The sequence below is a fragment of the Narcine bancroftii genome, chromosome 8 (genome assembly GCF_036971445.1).
Source record: "Narcine bancroftii isolate sNarBan1 chromosome 8, sNarBan1.hap1, whole genome shotgun sequence".
NCBI lineage: Eukaryota > Metazoa > Chordata > Chondrichthyes > Torpediniformes > Narcinidae > Narcine > Narcine bancroftii.
In genome coordinates this window covers 154,905,329-154,931,021 of record NC_091476.1, presented here as the reverse complement: position 1 = coordinate 154,931,021, position 25,693 = coordinate 154,905,329, and the positions used below count along the sequence as shown (strand labels likewise).

The window sequence follows — 25,693 nt, the reverse complement described above, 5'->3', positions numbered from 1 at the left end:
TATAATAACTTCACATTTGCTGCTGAAGGAGACAAAATGAAACTGGAAAAATAATGGAACAGTTTGAGGCACACTGCATACCTAAACGTAAAGTGATGTTTGAGAGGCACAGATTTTTCACATGTACAGAAAATGGAAGAAAGTATTGATCAGTTTGTGACTGAATTAAGAAACAGAAGCAAAACATGAATTTGTTGGACTGACCGACTCACTGATAAAAGACAGACTTGTGTGTGGTATTCCAGATAATAGTCTAAGGAAAAGACTGCTAAGAGAGCAAAATCTAGATATGGAAAATCTAGAAACTGTAAAATCACAGGCAAAAGAGCTGTTCAGTGAAACAAGCTGCAACGTGGATGCAATGAGCAAAAACAGACATAAACCGTTTAACAAGATGCGCGCCAAAGTGAAAAGAGAGGCGTGGCCAGTGAACAACAATAAATGGGACAATCAAAAGCCATGTCGTCGATGCGCCACACAACACCTACCAAAAAAGTGTCCAGCGTATGGTAAAACATGCCTTACGTGCAACAAAAACAACCATTATGCCCGTTGCTGTAGGAACCAAATGCAGCAAAGCAAGTTCATGCAGTAGATGAAAGGGAGACAGAGGAATTCTATGTGACTGAAAACAAGAAAGAAAACAGAGACTGGATGATGAGATTAAAAGTGAATGACATATACATTTCAGCTAAATTGGATACTGGAGCACAAATTAATGTAATATCAGAGACTGATTTTAAGAAGATTAGACCCAGACCAAAGATGTATGGAACAAAAGTGAAAGTGACAGGATATTCAGGTACTGATATACCAGTGCAAGGAGAATGCATGGGTCAAAGTGAAACACAAAGACAAAGAGCACATGCTAGCATTCATTGTGGTATCAAAGGATGTACAGGCCATACTAGGTTTAACAGCCAGTGAGAAATTGAAACTGTTAAAAAGAGTCCTCGTTGTAGAAAGTGAAGGAGAGACAGTCTATGATGAACTCATGGACAGTGACCTGTTTCAAGCTCTAGGCTGCCTTCCAGGAGAACACACGATCAGAGTGGATAAACGTGTGCCACTGATAAAAGATCCATACAGAAAAGTTCCATTTATGCTTCAAAAGCAACTAAAAGCAGGGTTGGTCAGGATGGAAAGCCTGAACGTGATTCAGAAGACAGATGAGCCAATGGAGTGGGTGAGTTCACTCGTGGTTGTGGACAAAAAGAATGGAAAGCTTAGAATTTGCCTGGAACCAAGAGATAATAAAGAGAAAACACTTTAAGCTTCCGATGCGTGATAAATCATGTCGCAGTTTGCAAATGCAAAATTTTTCAACAAGTTAGATATATCATCAGGATTTTGGCAGTTAAAATTGGATGAAGCAAATTCAAGACTGTGCACATTTGGCAGATACAGATTCCTAAGATTACCAATGGGAATTGTCTCAGCTCCTGAAGTGCATCACAAAATTATCCATATGGTCAATGAGCACCTGGACGGAGTTGATACCTCAATGGATGACATCATAGTGTGGGGAACCACGAGAATGGAGCATGATGAGAGACTAAGGAAAGTGCTGGAAAAGCAAATTTGAAGCTGAACAGAGAGAAATGCCACCTCGGGGCTGCAGAACTAACATTTGTAGGAGATATTATTGGCAGTGAGGGCATCAGACCAGATCCCAGAAAGGTGTCTGCCATTGGAAACATGCCAAGGCCACAATGCAAAAAGAACATATAGAGGTTTAATGGAATGGTCAATTATATGGGTAAATTCATATCCAACCTCTCAGAAAAGATGGCTCCATTGAGAATAAAAACAAAAGAACATTGAATAGGAGTGGAATCACGAGCACAAAAAGTCATGGAATGAACTAAAGAAACTGCTCACAGTTCTGAGGTTTTACGACCCAACGAGACCCATCAAGATATCATCAGATGCATCACCTAGTGTGTTCAGTGCAGTTCTTCTGCAAAAATATGATGCCTGGCAACCCATTACGTATGTATCACGCTCAATGACTGACGCAGAGACACGATATGCTCAGCATCACATTCACCTGTGAAAGATTTCATCGGTTTCTGTCAGGACAAGCAATCAGGGTAGAGACTGACCATAAGCCCTTAATTGCATTTATCCAAAAACCATTAAATGAATGTCTACTTAGAATACAAAGAATGATGTTTAGGTTGCAACGCTATACACGGAATGTAGCATAATCTCTGGGTAAGCTAATATACACAGCAGGCATGTTGTCTTGAGCTCTTGACACGAGAAAGCCCGCAAACACCAAAATGGATGAAGACGTAAACGCCTTCGTGGACATGATCACAAGTGCACTACCCATATCAGATGCAAAAATGGAGCTCATAAAGTCAGAGACAAACAAAGATGAAACACTGAAACAACTGAGAAAAAACATCCTGGATGGATGGCCCAACATGAAGCAGGACTGCTCACCTGATGTTTCAGAGTACTGGAACTGCAGGTGGAACTATCAGTCATTGAAGACCTCATCTACAAAAGAAGCAAAATCCTTATCCCAAAGTGTCTGAGAAAAGAGATGCTAAAAACGATCCATGGAGGACATCTTGGAATCAAAAAGTGTAAGAGCACGAGAGGTGATGTACTGGCCAAGAATCAACAATGATATAACAAACTGTACAATGTGCCAGAAATATCAAGCAAGCAATCCTGCAGAACCACTAAAGCCACACCCAGCACCATACAGACCTTACCAGGAGGTAGGCATTGACCTATTTGAATGTCAAGGGAAGGTCTATCTGGTAATCACAGACTATTACTTCCTGTATCCAGAAGTGTGTAAACTGAACACCACCACTGCAGATGCTGTAAAGCAGGTTTGAAAGTCATATTCTCCAAACATGGTGTAACAAGCGAGGTCTTCACAGACAATGGACCCCAGTTTTGTAATTTAAAGTTCCAACAGTTTGCCAAAGAGTGGAACTTTGTACACACCACGTCAAGTCCTCATTTTCCACAGCCCAATGGTCTAGTGGAGAAAACAATACAGACAGTGAAAAGACTGATGAACAAGGCAAAAGACAATGGAATGGACTTCTACCTAGCATGCTAGTATACCGCACAACGCCACTCGAGTGTGGTATGTCACCAGCACAACTCCTTATGGGACGTAGGCTAAGATCAAACCTACCCATTCAGGAGAACCTCCTAAAAATAAAAGAGGGGGAGAAAGTAAAGAAATTCAAAGAACAGAAAGAAAAGCAAAAGTATTACTTTGACAGAGGAACAAAAAAACCTACCGGAATCCTACACTGGTGACCAAGTAAGGCTAAAAGACAAAACAAACTTATGGACTCAGAAGGGAACTGTCCTTCGTGAACTCCAACCAAGATCATACACCATTCAGACAGGTGAAGATGCTGTTCTGCAAAGAAATCATCGAGATCTTCAAATGGGACCAGCCACAGTAGATGGAAAGATGGATACTGTTGAACAACCTGAATGAACATCTGAGAAGACATCGTCTGAGGCAACAACTCAGATTCAAGGACAATCAATCAGGAGAATCCTGCTAAGAGACTCAATGAGCAAATTTAAAGACTCCTGTTGTAGAATGAAGTAGTGTTATCTTATTCACTCTTCAAGTTTTAGTGTATGTAAATGTGAACACACAAAACAAGTTTTAAAATATGTTAACAACGTTGATAACAATGAAAATGTAAGTTCTTGGTGTTAAAGTTAAAATTGCAGAGTTATACAAAGAAAACATGTTAGTTAAAAGTCAGCTCATTTTGTTTTAAGAACGCAAGATGTAATGATAGTGATCATGGTTGCAATGCAACTAGAAATGCCTTAAAGATTATAGCTCCTGTTTGATTAGACTTGGCTGCCACCAGGGGCTGACACAGAGCAGGACACACAGTATGCAGAGCTGTAATGGAGACTTGCAGCCTCATGGTGCTGTTCATATCAATTTTAAAGTAAAGAACTTTTTCCTTCATCCATGTGTTGTCTTAAGAACTCATACATACAAATAGAAGATGAAACAGAAGTGACAGTCAGTTACATTACATTCAGGGGAGTGAAATAGTTCACACAACAACAAATCATCACTAAATAATATCAATTTTAAGGCCCCTTACTATCAAGGGAACTTCATTCAAATCATTTATTAATTTAAATTCCGGGGAAAATAATCCTAATCTCATTATAATTTAATTCTTTTAGAGTCTAGGCAAATCCACATGAGCAAGACCATCAGTTTTCTTCTCAGATGTGGTACCCAGAACTGCTCACAGCATCCCAGGTATAGTTTAACCAAGTCTTTGCATTGATGGATGGTAACACCCATCCTCCATATAAACACCAGTATTCCATCAGCCCTCTTCTGCAAATGTAATTAGCTCCTGAGCGTGGACATCCAAATCACCATGGACCTCCAGTCCCTCAAGCTTTTTACAATTTAGAAAGTACTTTTCCCTTTTACATTCTGAAATGGGCAACTCACATTTCATGAAGGTTCTGTGCAAATAGTGCCAGAGACCTAGGCACAGCCCTATCCTTGGGTGGTGCCTGTGTGCTGTTGTACATTCTTCCTACGATTGTGTTGGCCTCCTATGGGTGCCCAAAGACATGCACGTTGGCAGGTTAATTGGGGTCTGTTGATTACTCCTGGTGTGGGGATGGGGTGGGGGTGGAGGGCAGCTGAAGAGAATGCATGACAAGTAAAACAATGGGATGGATGGTAGGATTGGTATAAAATGGGGAGGGGGAGGTTGATGATTGGTGCAGACTTGATGGGCTGAAGGGCCTGTTTCTGTGCTGGTGGAGAGCTTGAGGGTGACAATGACATTCTTTTAAGTGGGAAGAGAGACTGTGACTCTCACTGGGTTAGGAGATGCTAAATTACATTTTGGGTGGAATGTTGATGGTCGATTAAACTATAATCAGTAGAAAGAGAATCCAGTTGGAGAAGGGCAAAGGCTGGAAGGTAATACCACCATCAATACTGTATGGTGCAGGTGTTGCCTATTGGATGTTCTGTAGGTCATTGGATGTATGAGACTCCAATTTTACAGTACCAACAATGAAGTGGCCACACGATACACTATAGAGCTTAAATGAATGAAATGAGCAATGCATGCCTTGTGGAGACTGACAGCAGCTTGGATGATGGGGAATGGATCTCTTTGGGTGTGCTAAAGTGACAGCAAATCACCCTGTGACTAGTGAGGAGTACACGCTGAGGTGTTCATTTTGTGGGGGTATCAGAGAGTGAGTGGTTGAAGGGAAAATTAAATAACGGGCAGGGAAATATCCATTTAAACTGTGGGTGGTGGGATTATCAGTGGGAACAGTTACAATATAGTAACTTGCACAGTGGACGGATCTTGAGTAACAGTAAAACATTGAAGATGTGCAGCATTGAGTGTAACACAACAAAGTTAGAGTGAATGAGTGTAAGACACAGTGACAGGCTCTGACGAATGCTGTAAAAGCCACCGTCCAATCTGGTCCATCCTTCCATCAATCAGGTTCCTAAACAAAAGATTGCTGCAGAAAAAATATTGAAGGTCTCAAAGACCCTGCAAGGAAATCTCAGAGAACCTGACAACTCCTTAAGAACAGGAATGGAGAGGTGCCACCGTGGTTGATATGCTCTAAGCCTCCCATAAATCACAGCTGTGAAGAGGCTTTTGAATTCTTTGAAGAGAAACATCAAGATGAGTTAAAGGACATATCTAAGCATAATTAACCAGCCCTTTGGAGAGTGCAGGTAGTGGTGGTGAAGAGCAGAGAGAAGCACAGGACAGTCCTAGACTACGGCCAGACCATCAACTGGTTCATCCTCTTGGATATGGTGAACAAGATTCCCCAGTGCTGGGTCTTCTCCACCATTGTCCTCAAGTCGGCTTATCACCAGCTCCCAATCTGCCCAGAGAACAGCCCCTACATGGCAATCGAGGTGGATGGCCAACCTCTACCATTTCCTCAGGGTCCTCTTTGGAGTCACGAACAGGGTTTTGATCTTCCAGAGGGAGATGGACCTAACCCTGAGCATAAGTGGCCCCTGCTGGAGCTCCCACTACCTCATAGCCTCAAGGCCCTGAAAAGATGGCTGAATTCTTTTCATATTATGTGATCCCTAATTACGTAGACAAAGTCCACCCTCTGAACCTGTAAATAGACTCTGACACTTCATCCCGCCAGACTTTGTTTCAAAAGAAAGAGTGAATGTGGTGGAACACTGTAATACATGCATTGTACTAGTTGGCCTGCCCATAATACTATAACTCCTCCCCCTCAGGATTCCTAATAAAGGCAGTGTCACCCAATCCCCTACCTCCCTCAGTACTACTGCCTTGGAATCAGTCCAACAGTATGTAAGATATGCCTGTGTTTATTGCAATTAAAGCCTGTTAATTCTGACTTCTGGTCCATTGGGTCTAATTGATAGCACCATAGGGGTGTGATATTGTAGTGGGTTAGAGTAACAGTAATACAGGCTGTGGAGATTGGGAGTGCTGGTAACACACCCTTTTGGTGGAGGGAACAACAAAGCTTGCAGTGTAATGGGAATAACTCTGTCAAACTATGGGAGATCAGAATGACATATTTCCCATTGGGTATTAGGGAATATTTCCCATTGGGTATTAGGGAATTTCCCATTGGGTATTAAAGAATATTTCCCATTGGGTATTAGGGAATTTCCCATTGGGTATTAGGGAATATTTCCCATTGGGTATTAGGGAATTTCCCATTGGGTATTAGGGAATATTTCCCATTGGGTATTAGGGAATATTTCCCATTGGGTATTAGGGAATTTCCCATTGGGTATTAGGGAATTTCCCATTGGGTATTAGGGAATATTTCCCATTGGGTATTGGGGAATATTTCCCATTGGGTATTAGGGAATATTTCCTATTGGGTATTAGGGAATATTTCCCATTGGGTATTAGGGAATATTTCCCATTGGGTATTAGGGAATTTCCCATTGGGTATTAGGGAATATTTCCCATTGGGTATTAGGGAATATTTCCCATTGGGTATTAGGGAATATTTCCCATTGGGTATTAGGGAATATTTCCCATTGGGTATTAGGGAATATTTCCCATTGGGTATTAGGGAATATTTCCCATTGGGTATTAGGGAATATTTCCTATTGGGTATTAGGGAATATTTCCCATTGGGTATTAGGGAATATTTCCCATTGGGTATTAGGGAATATTTCCCATTGGGTATTAGGGAATATTTCCCATTGGGTATTGGGGAATATTTCCCATTGGGTATTGGGGAATATTTCCCATTGGGTATTAGGGAATTTCCCATTGGGTATTAGGGAATATTTCCCATTGGGTATTAGGGAATATTTCCCATTGGGTATTAGGGAATATTTCCCATTGGGTATTAGGGAATATTTCCCATTGGGTATTAGGGAATATTTCCCATTGGGTATTAGGGAATATTTCCCATTGGGTATTAGGGAATATTTCCCATTGGGTATTAGGGAATATTTCCCATTGGGTATTAGGGAATATTTCCCATTGGGTATTAGGGAATTTTTCCCATTGGGTATTAGGGAATATTTCCCATTGGGTATTAGGGAATATTTCCCATTGGGTATTAGGGAATATTTCCCATTGGGTATTAGGGAATATTTCCCATTGGTATTAGGGAATATTTCCCATTGGGTATTAGGGAATATTTCCCATTGGGTATTAGGGAATATTTCCCATTGGGTATTAGGGAATATTTCCCATTGGGTATTAGGGAATATTTCCCATTGGGTATTAGGGAATATTTCCCATTGGGTATTAGGGAATTTTTCCCATTGGGTATTAGGGAATATTTCCCATTGGGTATTAGGGAATTTTTCCCATTGGGTATTAGGGAATATTTCCCATTGGGTATTAGGGAATATTTCCCATTGGGTATTAGGGAATATTTCCCATTGGGTATTAGGGAATATTTCCCATTGGGTATTAGGGAATATTTCCCATTGGGTATTAGGGAATATTTCCCATTGGGTATTAGGGAATATTTCCCATTGGGTATTAGGGAATATTTCCCATTGGGTATTAGGGAATTTCCCATTGGGTATTAGGGAATATTTCCCATTGGGTATTAGGGAATTTCCCATTGGGTATTAGGGAATTTCCCATTGGGTATTAGGGAATATTTCCCATTGGGTATTAGGGAATATTTCCCATTGGGTATTAGGGAATATCAGCAATGATCCCTACCTATTGAGTTCAACACGAATTTGCTTATAGTTCACAAGGTTCCTCTGGATGGCTTCCAGCACCAGGCAGAACTCCTCATATGTGGAGATGCTGAGATTCTCCAAGGAGCTGTACTTCAACGGTTGGTGCTTCTGAGCTGCAGTTATTTGCTTGATACATTCACTCACATGCATCAGGTCCATCTCTGGGCTGGTATCATTTTCATCTTTTAACTGTCAAAAAGGAATTAATAGAAAGTTTAACAGAAGGAATAGATTAAGGGTCACATAAAATACTAAATCTAATAAAACAATATTTTTACACTAAACATTGACTACTGAACCTGATCAATTACAACAGTCAGCATCACCAAAAAAAATCTATACTACCAAGATATTAAATAAAAGGGATAAATTGGTGTGGGTACAAAACTAATTAACAAAAGGCATAGAGCTATGTTGCATTGATTGTTTTCCCAGAGAGAGGTAACAAATATACACGTATAATAGTCGAATTCTGTTGACCAATTTTTACAGTAAACTTTAAGGGGTCAACTATTACATGCAAGGCGTGTAATTAAGGTGTTGGGAGTTCCAATGGTTGGCCAGCTGGAACTGGATAATAAGTGTTTGAGGTGTTCGGAGCTGAGATGGGCGGATGGCCAAGGCTGAGGTGAGAGGCTGCGATCAAGGCGTCAGGAGCTCCAGTGGGCAGGAGACTGATGCTTAAATGGGGGGGGGGGTGTCAACTTTTGCACGCGATATATCGAGGAATACCAGAATTTTGGGCCAAAAATAGGAGGTCAACTTTTACATGGTATTGACTATTACACACATATATATGGTAAGTACTGAGATGGAGACTCAAGTGTCTATAAATGCTGGAATTTAGTTTTTAACTAACAGCTGGAGGAACTTAATGGGTCAGGGAGCATCTGTGGAAGGAAAGAGATTGTTGATGTTTGGACAAAGAGTCTACATCAAGATAGAGTGCATAGGGGAGAAGCTGAGATTCCCCAAGGAATTAAAGAGGTGAGGGGAGGAGAGTGGCAGGAGGAAATGGCAAGTGCCAGGTAGATCTCGGTGAGGAGGCGATGATGGGCAGATGGAGCCAGGTGGAGAGGGAAAGGTGGAAACAGCCACAGAGGCTGGGAGGTGATAATGTGGAGACAAAATGCTGCAGATGATGGAATCCAAAAAGGAGTGGAATCAGATGTGGTGGGGAAATAGGAACAGTAGGGGAAGAGGAGAGGGCAACCAGTGGGAAACTTGTTTGGGTGATGGTCAGGTGAAGCAAGGTGGGGGAAGGGAAAATGGGTGACAAATGGCTGGGGGAGGGTTGGAATTTGGAAAGAAGGGTGTGAGAGAAAGGCCCTGAGCTGATCAGGAGAGAAAAATAACCTGATAGGTGTGAGTTACCTAAAGTCGGAGAATTCCATGCCGCAGACTATGCAGGCAGAATATGAGGTAGTCTTCTTCTAGTTTGTGTTTAGTCTCACATTTAAGGCAATTGTCACTGACAACACTGCAGTGCAGATTTTGAAGAGGTAAGGGATTGGCAAGTCGTCATGTCATCAGAAAAGGATGAGGTAATCCTATGGTGGGTTAGAGTGAAAGATCAGCCTGGATTTAGGAAGGGGATGAAGTGGGTAGGTGTAGCGGGAGGAAACTAAAATAATATTTAGATTGGGAAAGGTGAGATCAAAGAAGCAGCCATGTTCTGGGATGGCAATGAGGAGCAAGGCCAGAGTACAAGGGCAAAGGAATCCACCACTGCAGTGGTGGATGTGGGAACAGATCAGCTGACTGAAGAGTTCTAGAGAACATGGAGGAGCAGAGATTTCAGACCATTGGATCGTTGAAGACATATTAAGCAGTAAAAAAAAATAGATTCATTGAATTTATAGCACAAAACACAACTTACACAACAATAAAGTAATGCTATCTGGTCTTTGATATTTGACTTTTTCTTTATCTTGCACAATTTTTATTTATTTTGAGATGTGGTTTATAGAAATGTTTGCACTAAGACGCTGCTGCAAACAACAAATTTTGTGACATGTTCATGACAATAAATTCTAAGTCTGATTCATTCTATTATCAACACTGAGGTCATTGTTAACACCCAAAGACACAAATCAGTCAAGATCAGGTGGGAACCTCTTTATTGGCCAAAGTATATGCAGATACAATATTTTTGCCTCAATTCATGTCCATAAATGTTTGTATTTGACACTTGGAATATCTGCTATCAGAAAACTTAAACCTATGGTTGTTTACCAATTTTTTTTTGCTTCTATAAACAGGTTTCCAAACAGACACAGCATGCTGTTGAGAGACTGCCAGGATTTCAGTTTTTCCTGTTAATATCTACAGTTAACACCTGATCTTTGAGAACACTTAATTATATCATTGGTACCATTTAATCAACTCTGACTGCAGCCAAGCTTATGATCACAGTTTCTTTTCCAACACAGAAAAACAAGCCATAATCACTTTCTGGTGATTTTTGAAAGCTATAATAATAAAAATACACCCATCATCTTTATCAGGACATGATCACATAACCAGAAAGATTCATGGGAATGAGAGCTCTCGTACATGATTAATAAACAAGCTAATTATGGAGTAATGATCTTTTTAAAACACGCCTTTCTCACTTTTGATTGAAACTTAATTTCCCCGCCCTCCACTACTTGTTTAGCAAGTATAGTGAGATGTTGCTTGTGTGTGTTAGATTGGAAGTGTAGAACAACAATTTTGAATCAATCTACTCTTTTCCTCAGCAAAACACATTGCCTTCATCAAAGCCATCTTCCCTCCCATCATCCAGATCAATAGCACAATTCTTTCCAACTGTCATGTAGTACCAGGCTTTATCAATACAACACATCAACAAATCACTTCATTGCACTGCGGAATCTAACATGCTCAATGTCCACAACAAGCTCTGAAGAAGAGCATCTTCGGACATAATTTCAGAATGTGTAGTTTCTCTAGATGCTGAAAAGGCTTTTGACAGAGTGGAGTGGAACTATTTATTTGAAACATTAAGGAGATTTAATTTTGGTATGGGCTTTATATCATGGATTAAATTAATTTTAGTACCCCCTTAGCTACATGGTTACTAATAATAGCAAATCCTCTATATTTAGACTGTTTAGGGGAATTAGACAAGGATGTCCCCTTAGCCCCTTGCTATTTGATTTGCTTTAAAACCTCTGGCAATAACCCTGAGAGACACTCATGAGGTTCAAGGGATTGTCAGTAACTCATAAGGTTTCTTTGCATGCAGATGGCCTATTAGTTTAAATTTCAGATCCCAAAAGATCTATATCAGCTATATTATCTGTGTTTTCTCAATTCAACTCTTTTTCTGGATATAAATTAAGCCTTCATAAAAGTGAACTTTTTCCTATTAATATGCAGGTCCCTATCTACACTCAAGTTCCTTTAAAGATTGTTTAAACCACATTGTGCTGCAGCTGATCAGGATGCTTTCGTTTGAGCTCCTGGAGAAAATTTTCAGTATGGTGGCTGTTCGCCTTTCCCTCCTCAGTCTTCTCAGGAAGTCCAGTTGTTTTGCGTGTTCCTGACAAATGAGGAGTTGTTTTGTGTTCAGGATAGGATACCTCTTAAGTGTACCTCGAGGAACCTGGTGCTCTCTACTCTCCATTACTGAACTATTAATGTGTAGTAGAGGATGGTTGACCCTGGTTCTCCTGAAGTCTGCAATCATCTCCTTCATCTTGTCCATGATGAGACTCAGGCTGCACCATAACACAGAATTTTCTACTTCTTCTCTGCAGTACTCTCATTGTTGTTGTTGATGAGGCCAACTTTTGTCGTGTAACCTATAAACTTGATTACTCTGTTGGAGCTGAATCTGGCTTCAGTTGTGGGTCAGTAGGGTGAACAAGAGCAGGGTGAACACACAGCTCTGAGGTTCACCAGTGCTTAGAATGATGGTACTTGACATTCTGCTGCTATCCCGGACAGATTGTGGTCTTTCCATCAGGAAGTCTAGAATCTAGTTACAGAGAGAGAAGAGCTGAGTCCTAGTTAGGACAGCTTTTCCATAAGCTCTGGGGTATGATCATATTAAACACTGAGCTTGTCAATGAACAGCAGCCTGGTGTTTGAGGCATCATCCTCTGGGTTGAACAGGACAGAGTAGAGGGACAAGACTCAAAACAAGTCTCAAAGTACCGTGTTCCTTGCAAATGCAACATTTCTACATTTCCTACACTTGCCAACATGCTTTGTATTTGACAATCTAGTGCCAAAGTTAGGGAACATTTGCTCATTTGTAATGGGTTAGACTGCCCAAACTCAATTAATATTACACATGTTAAAGAACAAGATTTCTGTTCTCTAAGTGAGGGCTAGTGTTACACTCTAAAAGGATATTCTATTTCATAGTTATACATAATTACTTCTTGGCTCAGATCATACCTCAGACATGAGACCTGATTTATCAGTCAGTGTATGTCTCATCTCTTGCTGGGACATTGCTTGTTCCAAATTTGAAGTTATTGCAGCAACCATTATGTTTGCAAAGATAAAAGATGCTCCTATGATGAAGATGGAGAGGTACAACGCACCCCAAAACAATATCATTCCATCATTTTCCCTGGAAAGGAGAGAAAGAAGATATTATATTGTGAATTTCAACAACATAATATTTGACTAGAAAATCATTTTAATCAAAAGGACCAATCACATCCAGAATTTCATAATTTTATCAGCAAATCATTTGGAGGATCCCACAGAGACTTCTAAAAACTTTAAGTACACGCTTCATCCGCTGAATTTCTCCAGCAATTGTGTTTTTACTTCAATCACAGTGTCTGCAGACTTTCGGGATTTACTTCTGTCAACTGTGTCGGGGCCAAAAATGAATACTTTTTTTACTTACCTTGTTAAGTCAGCCTTTGGTTCCTGCGAGCCTCAGAAGCATCTGCGGGTTCATTTGACTTTCCGTGATCATCTTTGTTCTTGTGGGCATGCGCGAGTTCCAGGAGCATGTGCAGTGTGTTAGTATGTTAGAGTGCTAGCTGGAGCATGTGCATTGAACTGCATGTTCGTGTATTGGAGTGCTGGTTGGAGCATGCACGGTAACGTATGATGCAAATCGGGAGCTTCAGATAGAATAATAAAAAGAAGGAAACGTGGAGAAGGGTGAGTGAAAAACTCGTATCTTTCGTTGACTGTTAGTATTAATGATATTCTGTACTCACGGAGCTTTAATACATAAGTTATTTATAGTCATTTCATCGAATGTTAAAGAAGATAGTTACCAGTTTGCGTGTTAAATAAAGGATTTAAATACATCTGGATTTGAATTGGAAATAATTGAAATATGTCTCGAACAAGTGTCTCACCTAGCCTTCAAGCTAATATTTATTGGATTGAAGTCGCAATATTTTAGTCAAAAATATAATTCCATACCATCATACATTTTAGGTAAGTCTGCTTTGAGCACCAGATACCTCTGAACCTTCTAGTGAATTCAACCAGGAATCAATAACAATTCTTCTTTTTCTCAATTCCATTTGCTCCTTTTTCCTCCTTAGCTGCTTCATTAGCTGCTCCTCTTTCTTCCTTAGTTGCTCCCATTTCAACTCCTTTCCTTAGCTGATCCCACTTCAGTTCCTCTTCTTTTAGTAGGTGCTCCTTCTCTCTTCCGAGCTACTCTACCTGTGCTTCCTCTAGTTCTTCTAAGGCATATTTATCCTCAAGCCATTCTTGTTCTGTCTCAATAGCAGCCTTTTCAGCTCTTACATTTAAACATGTTGATGTTGTACTAGAAACTCTGGAGCTTGAACTAGAAGTACTTTGTTTGCTTCTCTTGTTTTCAACATTTGAACACAGTCACTTGATTTCGTTTCATCCTGCAGGTCCTATGTTGTCTTCTTACTTACCCCTTTCTGCAATTCTTCCATTTCAAACTGTTTCTCCATTGCATCTTCAGCTTTTGGTGACACATTTTCAGCCTTTTCTTCATCATCTTTTGGTGGCACATCCTCACCCATTTCCACATTGCTGTCTTCATATTCAGTCATTGTCTTCTGCAATGATTTTGGAATGTCTTCGTTCCCATCAACCGAAGCCTTGGCTTCTTCCCTTGCCAGATTCAGTCTTGCCTTGAGAACACTTTTATTTCCACTTGTATCTAGTCTCCATTGGCTTAGTTCTTTTCTAAGATCCGCAACCTTCATGTCTTTAATACATTACTCCTTAATGGCAAAGTCAGTGGCTGCTTCAGTCATGTTTACTCATCTTGTTCCACCATCTTTGCCCAAGAAGGAGATTCAAGCTTTTGATGGAGACTCACTTCAATACCAAACATTCATGAGATCTTTTAGATGCAATATTGAAAACAAGCACGAAGACCTGAAGATTATCTTTATTATTTGGAAATGTGCACAGAAGCCAAAGGAACTTGTAAAGAGTTATCAACATGTGGCCTCATAAAGAGGATTCAACAAAGCTAAGTCTTTACTAGAGAAACATTTTGGCAACAAGCATGAATTCCTTTAGCTTATATGGATAAAGCTCTTAAATGGTCATCAATAAAACTGAATAATATAAAGGCTCTACTATCAGACACTCTCTTCTTAAGAGGATGTTGTAATGATATGGATGATATTGACAACATTAGTGAGCTTGACATGCCTGGTAATATCCAAATCATCTTAGATAAATTACCCTATTGAATGTGGGATAGATGGAGATATTTGGCTTGTGACTTCCAGAAAAAAATTGATCAAAGAGCTACCTTAAAGGATTTGGTAGATTCTCTTGAAGTGCAGGGCACATCGGTGAAAACTGCAAGAAATGACTTAGATGTAATATATGCAATTTTAAGCATCCTAAAATGCTGCATATCCATCAAAGGAACAAGGAATTGGAAAAGGAGCAAACAGAAACAAAGGAAATGTCAGAAAGTAGTGGAGTCAGTGTGGATAAATGTAAACTCTCAATAATGCCTGTACAAGTCAAGACTAAGGATGGGAATGCAATAATATGCACTTATGCATTTCTTGACCCAGGCAGTACTGCATCTTTTTGCACAGTGGGACTGATCAACAAACTTAATCTTCAAGGAAGAAAGTCGAAGATTATGTTGAGAACCATGGGACAAGAAAAGGTAATTGAAACCAGAATTGTTTCAGATTGCATGACAAGGATTTTTGTGATCTTTCAATTTTATACACTCAGAAGACTATGCCTGTGCACAAAGGAAATAATCCACATCAAAACGATATCAGTCAGTTGTCTTATCTTGAAGTTATTTCTGAGGTAGAGACTTTGGAAACACTAGATGTAGTATGAAGTGGGGGAGATGGACCATATGCTGTTAAAACTAGGCTTGGATGGTCAGTTAATGGGCCTTTAGAAGGAAATAATTTCATTGCTCTGGAACAGTTAAAGAGTCAACAGGATTTTGGTTGTGAAATTTGATGAGTTGTGCGAACAGCAAAAGACGGTAAACAATAAATACACTTCTGAAGAAAAGGTAATAAATAGATCAATGTGAAAATAAATCAAAGGCATCTAAAACTATATTGAAGGAATTATTTTCATCAGAAATGGATGAAAATGAAGTATTAGAAGATGTTGTAAATATTGCTGGTGAACCAGAGGAAGGACTAAAGCAAAAACCTGAGAACAAACTTTAAAGTAACTTTTGTAGATCAGAAATTACAGCAGACAAAGGCAATGAAGAAATATCGCAACATGTTGTAAAACTGGCGAACACAGAGAATTGCACTGATGTTATAAAGGAATATGTGACTGACAATTTGGTGCAATTGCATTCAAAGAACAAAATGTTGATAAGGGCTTGGAAATATTTATTATTATAAATTATTATATATTGTAAATTATTATAAAAATTATCTATCACAGAAACAGTGAACAGAAAGATTTTAACTTGGTACTTGGAAACAAAACTGAATTTCAAAAGGATGGGGATGAATCCAATGATTCTTTAGTTTTGAAAGTGACTAAGGGAAAGGTCCAGAGAGAAGAGGACAAGAATAAAGATTTAATTGTAAATAAAATTTGCAAAGTCAGAAAGTGAAAGAAAAGAATAACTGCTGAAGAAATGAGTCGAGTTATTGAGGAAAGAGATTCAGCCTTACCGAATTGTAAAAAGTTGGAGGAAGAAATTAATTTTTTGAAGGAGAACAAGTAATTGGTTAATTTTATTTTTCTTTGGCTTGGCTTCGCGGATGAAGATCTATGGAGGGGTAATGTCCACGTCAGCTGCAGGCTCGTTTGTGGCTGACAAGTCCGATGTGGGACAGGCAGACACGGTTGCAGCGGTTGCAAGGGAAAATTGGTGGGTTGGGGTTGGGTGTTGGGTTTTTCCTCCTTTGTCTTTTGACAGTGAGGTGGGCTCTGCGGTCTTCTTCAAAGGAGGTTGCTGCTTGCCAAACTGTGAGGCGCCAAGATGCACGGTTTGAGGCGATATCAGCCCACTGGCGGTGGTCAATGTGGCAGGCACCAAGAGCTTTCTTTAGGCAGTTCTTGTACCTCTTCTTTGGTGCACATCTGTCTCAGTGGCCAGTGGAGACCTCGCCATATAACACGATCTTGGGAAGGCGATGGTCCTCCATTCTAGAGATGTGACCTACCCAGCACAGTTTGATCTTCAGCAGCGTGGATTCGATGCTGTCGGCCTCTGCCATCTCGAGTATTTCGATGATGGAGATGAAGTCGCTCCAATGAATGTTGAGGATGGAGCAGAGACAACGCTGGTGGAAGCGTTCTAGGAGCCGTAGTTAATAATGTAAGACAATTGACTACAGAAAACAAACAAGAATCAGTTACTAACAGAAAGAAAGAGAAATTGCATTTCAGCAATGTGACAAATAAGATGAAGAAAGAAAGTTGTTTGAATCTTATTTTATGACCGACTGTGGAAAAGAAAGAAAAAGATGAGCAAATCTGTTGCAGGAAAGGTTAAAGAGGTTTGTTTATTGAAATTGAAAGAATCAAATAAATTTTCAAAAGTTAGTGTTAAGAGTTCAAATTCCAATGAGAAGCAGAATGCTGTAGAAAGGAAGAAAGCCAAAAGACATGCTGAAGAATTACCTTAAGCGGAAAGTTGTGGATATTTTGTCTGAGAAAGATTTGAGATTTACTGATTGACGTTTTAACTCAAAGATTCTGGGGACAAAGGAACTTTTATAAGTACAAACTGACTTTATTTTGTTGTTTTCATACTACACAGGTTACAGACTTTAGTGATCCAGAGCGGTGCTAAAGATCATTCTTTTTCAAGGCTATGTGCTGATAATCTCTGGCCGTCTGAAGAAAGAAGATTTGTATATTGTTTGAATGTTATATGTTTGATTTTTATTTGTATTACTGTGTAATTATTATTTAAGACATTATGTCTAATTATAATAATTAGGGGCCAGTATTGTAGGGGCCAAAAATGAGTAATTTGTTTATTTACCTTGTTAGGTCAACATCATGTTGGTTCCTGTGAACATCGGAGGCATCCGCGGGCTCGTTTGACTTTCCTCAGCCATCTTTTCTCTTGTGCGCATGCGCGAGTTCCAGGAGCATGCAGAGTGTATTAGTATGTTAGAGTGCCAGCTGGAGCTTGCATGGTGCATTTGTGTAATGGACTGCCGGTTGGAACATGCGCGGTATGACACAAATCGGAAGCTTCAGATAGAATATTAAAAACATGGTGACTTAGAGAAGGGTGAGTGAAACACTCATAACTTTCATTGACTGTTAGCATTAAATGTTACTCTGTATTCATGGAGTTTTAATGCAGATGTTATTTATAGTCATTTCATCAAATGTTAAAGAAGATAATTACCAGTTTGTGTGTTAAATAAAGGATTTAAATACATCTGGATTTGTATTGGAAATAATTGAAACATTTCTCAAACAAGTGTCTCACCGAGCCTTCAAGCGACTATTTACTGGATTGAAGTTGCTATACACAGCAAAATCTTTTCGAGAGATTCCTACCCTGAAGAAGTTCTCCTTTGCTCTCTGAAGGGAGCTCTGTGGGAATGTCTCTCACTGCTCCCCATCTGTAATTCCTGTTGTTTTCTCAAGCTTTACAACCAGGTACTCACACATGTTGCCTTCCCTGTTTGCTAGTGTGCCATCCCTCCCTTATCTATCTATTACCTCCTGCCTGTGCTCCTCCCTCTGCCCTTATCCTCCCACCATTTTGTTCGGGGCCTGCCTACATTTTATTTATACCATAATGAAAGGCTCAAGCCCAAAACGTTAGTGATGAATAATTAACTATCTTTGCTATATGAAGTACACTGTCTGACCTGCTGAGTTTCTCCAGCATTGTTTTTTTACTTTAGTGCCAGCAGACATTCATGTTTTACTTGTAAAAACTTTAATGCAAGCTTTAGAATCAGAGATGATGCATCACCTTGATAATTTAAGTCCTATTTGGATGGGACAGGCCACTTTCCACAGCACCACTGGGAGAAAAACCAAAATAGAAACACTGAAATGCTGGAGAAACTCAGCTAGTCTCGTAACGTCCATAGGAGGTAATGATATTTTACTGACATTTTGAGCCTGAGCTCTTCCTCAAAGTACCTTTATTTGAAATGGCTGCATCATTAATTCAGTTACAGTCTCTCCCTTCTCTGCCCAAGAGAGAAATTCAAGTTTTTAATGTGGACCCACTTCAGTTTCAGGCATTCATGAGAACCTTTGAATGCAGTATTGAAAGAAAGGGTCAAAACTCAGAGGATTGTCTATATTATTTGGAACAGTTCATGAGTGGACAACCACAAGAACTTGTAAGGAGTTGCTATCATATGCCCCCAATGGAAGGATTTGAAAAGGCTAAATCTTTACTAAAGAAGCATTTTGCTAACAAGCATGAAATTGCTACAGCTTATATTCAGAAGGCCCTTTCATGGCCATCAGTAAAACGGAAGACACAAAGGTTCAACAAGCTTATGCCCTCTTTCTAAGAGGATGTTGCAATGCCGTGGCTGAGATCGACTACCTACAAGATCTTGACATGTCTACTGATATATAAATCATTTTAAATGAATTACCCTACCGGGTGAGAGAACTATGGAGAACTTTAGTTGTTGAATACCAGAATAAATATGAACAAAGGTCTATTTTTAAGCATTTGGTAGATTTTATTGAAGGGGCAAATGGACATTGTCACAGATCCAGTGTATGGAAATATCAAAGACACTCACATAGTAAGCAAAGATGTAGATAGGTCCATTCAGAGCCAGCTCTTCAGCGCTTGACGTCCTGCTTTGCGGAAACTGCCAAAATGTTTGGCCTGGAAGTCAGCCTGAAGAAAACTGAGGTCCTCCATCAGCCAGCTCCCCACCATGACCACCAGGCTCCCCCACATCTCCATCGGGCACACAGAACTCAAAACGGTCAACCAGTTTACCTATCTCGGCTGCACCATTTCATCAGATGCAAGGATCGACAATGAGATAGACAACAGACTCGCCAAGGCAAATAGCGCCTTTGGAAGACTACACAAAAGTGTCTGGAAAAACACCCAACTGAAAAACCTCACAAAGATAAGCATATATCCTGTTTGGCTCCGAATCATGGGTCCTCTACCGGCATCACCTACGGCTCCTAGAACGCTTCCACCAGCGTTGTCTCCGCTCCATCCTCAACATCCATTGGAGCGCTCACACCCCTAACGTCGAGGTACTCGAGATGGCAGAGGTCGACAGCATCGAGTCCACGCTGCTGAAGATCCAGCTGCGCTGGGTGGGTCACGTCTCCAGAATGGAGGACCATCGCCTTCCCAAGATAGTGTTATATGGCGAGCTCTCCACTGGCCACCGTGACAGAGGTGCACCAAAGAAAAGGTACAAGGACTGCCTAAAGAAATCTCTTGGTGCCTGCCACATTGACCACCGCCAGTGGGCTGATATCGCCTCAAACCGTGCATCTTGGCACCTCACAATTTGGCGGGCAGCAACCTCCTTTGAAGAAGACCGCAGAGCCCACCTCACTGACAAAAGGCAAAGGAGGAAAAACCCAACACCCAACCCCAACCAACCAATTTTCCCCTGCAGCCGCTGCAACTGTGTCTGCCTGTCCCGCATCGGACTGGTCAGCCACAAACGAGCCTGCAGCTGACTTTTACCCCCTCCATAAATCTTCGTCCATAAAGCCATGCCAAAGAAAGAAAGATAGGTCCAAATCACATCCTTATCCAAAATTGAAAAAAAAGTATATTTGCTACTATGAGAAACAGAAGTACCTTCACAGAATTTGCTTGAGACAAAATTATACTATTACAACAATGCAAAGTTGGGTGCTTCCCCTTACCCTGGGAATACACACAGATACTGAGGCTGACCCAACTTTTATACATTTCATTTCAGTACAGAGATACCTTCCCCCCAACATTCTTCTGCCTCCTGGATTGGTTTAGCATTAGGTAATTCTGCCCACGTGGATTCTAACTTCTTATCAGTTTATGTGCCTTCCTGCAAACTTGTTAGCCAGGAAATATCATGTCTTTGTTCTTTACTCATTAATCAATCCCCAAGACTTGCTAAAGCTATTTACTTGCTATCCTGTTTTGATCCTTATTTTATTATACTTTTATAACCCTTCCTCCCATTCCAGCATCCCTTCACCCTGATTTAACCCATAATACTTCATTTCTAATGAGCACTTGCTTGACTCCTCACATTCCAGTATCTCTTCACCTTGTTAACCCATAATACTTCATTCTTAATGAGCATTTGCTTGACTCCTCACATTCCAGTATCCCTTACACTCCTTTTTCTTTGGCTTGGCTTTGCGGACGAAGATTTATGGAGGGGGTAAATGTCCACGTCAGCTGCAGGCTCGTTTGTGGCTGACAAGTCCGATGCGGGACAGGCAGACACGGTTGCAGCGGTTGCAGGGGAAAATTTGTTGGTTGGGGTTGGGTTTTTCCTCCTTTGTCTTTTGTCAGTGAGGTGGGCTCTGCGGTCTTCTTCAAAGGAGGTTGCTGCCCGCCGAACTGTGACAATTGCAGATAAGAAAATTGATCAAGAAACTAAGGAAAAGGAGAGTTTTCCTGCTGTAAAGAAATGTTTGTACTGTAAAGCTATCCATGCTTTGGAAATGTGTGTGCACAGTTGGAAAAGAAGTCTCAGAGAGAGAAAGTTACTTTTCTGAAGGAAAATGGAGTATGTTTTGGCTGTCTGTGTACAGGACACATTAGCAAATACTGCAAAAAACGACTCAGCTGCGACATATTTCAAAATGCTACATATCTTCCAGGAAAAGAAGAATATGGTAAAGGAATAAATAGCAAGAAAAGAAACAGCTGAAAACAGTGCTGTAGCCTTGGTACAGACAAGTGGTCTTACTGGGGCCGGTGAGAACAACTGCAAACTTTTAACAGTACCTGTGCAATCAAGGCCAAGAAAGGGAGTGAAATAGTGCACACTTATGCATTTCTTGACCCAGGTAGCACTGTGTCATTTTGCACCGTGGGGCTAATGAATGAGCTTAATCTTCAAGGAAGAAGGTCAAAAATTCTATTGAGAACTATACGTCGTTAAAATCATTGAAATTTTGGGCTTAGAAGTTCCTGGACTGGATAGTAACAATTTTTGTGTACTCCCAGTCGTATACACCGGGAAAACTGCCTGTGCATAAAGGAAACATCCCACATCAAAACAATATTTTACCGTGGATGCATTTAAAAAACCATAAAGATAGAGTTGCTGATTGGCTCAAGTGTTCTATTACGAGTTCAGTGAACCCCATATACCAGCAGCATTAGAAATACACCAAAGCAATGGTTCCTTAAACAAAATTAGATTAATTCTCTGAGTATAGAACAAGATCAACACTTAACTTATCAGCGCTAAATTATTTACGCAATCCCTTCCCCCCCACCCCCCCAACCTAATCTAAGCGCAAGTGTGTATAATGTGTTTTCCTTTTTACTGGCCAATCTTCCACTGTCCAAGTTTCCAAGGCCACAGTTTTCAGTAATCTTCAATCCTGTGCACAGAATCAAACAGTCATTACATTCAAGCAAACTTCAGTGCTTTACTTAGAATTACCAGGCAGGAAAGTTGTGGACGGTTACAGCGAGATGGCTGTTGCTTGTTGGACACCCTAAACAGGAGGGTCTTCCAATAGAAAGTTGTCTTCTTTCCAGGTTCTTCTCACAGAATTCTTCTCCTCTTCGCCACACCGGGACTCCTGATATCCACAGAGAGTACACTCAGGCTACCATATTATAACACTGCCCAGTCTTGAAAAAGAAGGAGCCTTTTCAGTAGGCTTCTCTTCTGTCCAGCCTTTTCTCAGACTGTCTCCTGCTAACTGCCTTCTCTCTCATTCTCTGCTCCTCCCCTCCTGATGTTCCAGGCACTATTTTTTTTTTTGGGTTTCGGTTTGAAAATGTTGCAGTTTTCAGGCTTTACAAAAAACACGTGCCCCCCAACTCTCTGCAAATGTTTCAGTTTCTGGGGTGTGCTTGCACATGTTGCTAAAGCCCAGAACCTTCTGTTTGCACCTGTGCTCGGAACTTTGCAAGGGATTGTTCTGTCTGTAAAAATGCACGCAACCTAACAGCTAACCCAATTCCAATCCCTTTTATAAATTCTAATCCCTTTTTGCGTCACAATACCAAAAGCCCTGGAACCACTAGATATGATAAGGTGTGTGGGAGATGGACCTAATGCTCTCAAAGCTATGTTTGCTTGGACATTAATGGACCATTAGGAGGAAGAAATGAGGTTCAAGACCAGTCGGCTATAAATGTCAATAAGATATCTAATGTTAAACTTGAAAAGCTGTGGGAGCAGCAATTCAAGACTTATTTTCCTGAGTGCTTCAAGGATGACCAAGATCCTTCAAAGGAAGACCAGCAGGCTAGTTAATGATTATTATTACATTAAAGAAAACAGAAATATGCATGCCTGACAATAGCAGTGTTATTGAACAAGAAGTTTCAAGAAAGATTCTTCCTTTAATTCAGACTACACCAAATACATGTCTGACTTGATATTTAAAGTTTAGCAACCGCTTGCTTGTTTTCTCTTTCTGCTACGATACAGAAGCTATCCTTTAAATCTGAGCATCCATGCCACTGGCCTTTTCAAATGAGTCCACGTGCAGTCCATTAAATGAACAGCATTTGCAGTCATACTCCTGATTTCAGTGTCTTCTGGTAAGATTTCTTCTAATTTATCAGGATTTTGAGGCCACTGAAGCTGTAGAAGAAACTGATGCCCAGACACCCACATTTCTTTCTTCAGAAAAGACTGGACTTTCAAACCCTGGGAAGCCAGGTCAGCTGGATTGTTAACTGCATTAACTTATCTCCACTGTATTGGGCGTGAGACCTTATCAATTTCAATGACTCTGTTAGCTACAAAAATTTAAAACCTTGTAGTTTTATTGTTGTATTTGAGCACAAAGGTGCTATCAGTCCAAATTATGAAGTCTGTTAATTCCATCTGCAACTCTCATATTCAATCAGATAACATCCATCAGAGAGATCAACCACAACAGGAGACAGGAAATCTGGAGACTCAAGAATTCTTCAACTCACAGTTGAAGAATTTGCTGATGCTGAGATAAACTGCTTTTGCCAAAGGAAGATATTTTCAGATGAAATCTCAAGTTCGAGAAAAGGGATAAAAGTCAAAAGAACAAGCCACATTTGTAAACTCAATCCTATTCTGGAGAGTAGTGTATGAAGAGTTGATGGGCATACTGGCCAAAGATTTTCAAATTTCTGATCGAATTCTTCGACATGTTCACAAACAGGTAGGTCATAATGGTCACAACCATATGTTATCCAGACTACATCAAAATATTGGACTCCTGGTACTACAATTAGAAAATATTATATTGAAATGCTACTCCTGGACAACAGAAGATGAGAGATTTGCCCCTGGACAGAGTCTCTCCTGATGAACCTCTATTTACATATATTGGAGTTGATTATTTTGGACCCTTTGGAGTAAAGTGTGGAAGGAATGTCGTGAAATAGTATAGTGTTAATTTCATGTTTAACCAGAAGAGCAACTCACATCGAAGTGGCATCATCACTCAACACAGAATCCTTCATCAATGCCCTTTGGTGTTTTATTGCCAGGCATGGTCAGATAAAAGAACTATGATCTGACAATGGTACTAACTTTATGGGGACTCAATACAAGTTGAAGAAAGTGCTTAAGGACTGGAATCAAGGTCAGATTCATGATGCACTAGTCCAGAAAGGAATTAATTGGATCTTCCATTCCCTCTGCTGGCTCACGCCATGGAGGTGTTTGGGAAAGATTGATTAGATCAGTGCAAAAGGTTCTGAATTCCATCCTAAATGGACAGAAACTTAATGAGAAGGGTCTTCACACAGTTTTATGTGAAGTTGAAGCTATCCTCAATAGTCATCCAATCTCCATAGCTTCTACAGATCCAAATGACCTTGAAGCACTTACCCTGAACCACTTCTTAAGACTAAACTTTTGATGCCACCTGGGCAGTTTCAGAAGGAAGACATATATACATGGAGCAGGTGGTAGCAAGTGCAATTGTAACAGATTTGTTCTGGAAAAGATGGGTGAAAGAATATCTTCCCTTGTTGCAGGAGCAACAGAAATGGTTTACAATCAGGCACAATTTTATGCCTAGGGATGTCATGGTCATTGTGGACAACTCAGCACCTTGAAATTCCTGGTTGATTCAGATGAAGACTAAAACTGGCTTTCTGAATAGACTAATTACCAAAATCTGTCTTTTCCAAGAGGTAGAAAATTTTGATAATTGACTTTTATTTTCTTTTGGATTTTACCTGACATATATTACAGGTATACTCCTACATTTGTCCGTGTTAAACTCTGGATGACCGGCCATATCTTGGAATGGATGTATGTCAGAATTGTGTACTTACCTTGTTAGTCGGCATCTCAGGATCCATAGGCTGGGCGCAGCCAACTTGGTTCCTGTGCACATGTGCAAGTCTTCAGTAGGTGCATGCATGCTAGGTTCACGTATTGGAGTTTAGTTGGTGCATGTGGAAGAGTTAAACGCCCTAACAATATTGAATTTGCACCCTTACTGTGATAGTACAGATCTATCACCAATGTACATAGTGTATATAGTTACTGTATCTAGACTGTGCTTACAGCGATTGGCTGAGAGCTAAGCCACACCTATTGTTTGGGCCTTAAAGGGTTGTGTCCCTAGCCAGGTCGGATCATTCCGGACTGGTCGGCCACCTGTGAAGAGCTCCGGTCTTTTGCTAATAAAAGCCTTGGTTTGGATCAACAAGTCTTTGGTTCTTTCGACGAGCTCTACACTTACCTCTCACGCATGCACCAACCTAACTCCAATACGTGAACCCACTGCACATGCACCAACTGAAGACTCGTGTATGCACACAGGAATCAAGATGGCTGTTCCCAGGCTACAGACTCTGGGACACAGACTAACAAGGTAAGTACACACATTTTGGGTCTTACATGCCCGGTA

The 25,693-nt window shown here is 40.5% G+C and overlaps 1 protein-coding gene across 1 annotated transcript in view; it reads right to left on the bottom strand.

The window, feature by feature from the left end:
• Nucleotides 1–25,693, bottom strand: part of LOC138741910 (cation channel sperm-associated protein 4-like) — a 63,768-nt gene that overhangs the window by 5,687 nt on the left and 32,388 nt on the right. Inside the window, exons 8-9 of the mRNA XM_069896139.1 lie at nucleotides 12,653–12,830; nucleotides 8,220–8,431 (exon numbers count right to left, since the gene is read on the bottom strand). Coding sequence (XP_069752240.1) covers nucleotides 8,220–8,431; nucleotides 12,653–12,830 — 390 coding nt within the window. The remainder of the gene's footprint in view (nucleotides 1–8,219; nucleotides 8,432–12,652; nucleotides 12,831–25,693) is intronic.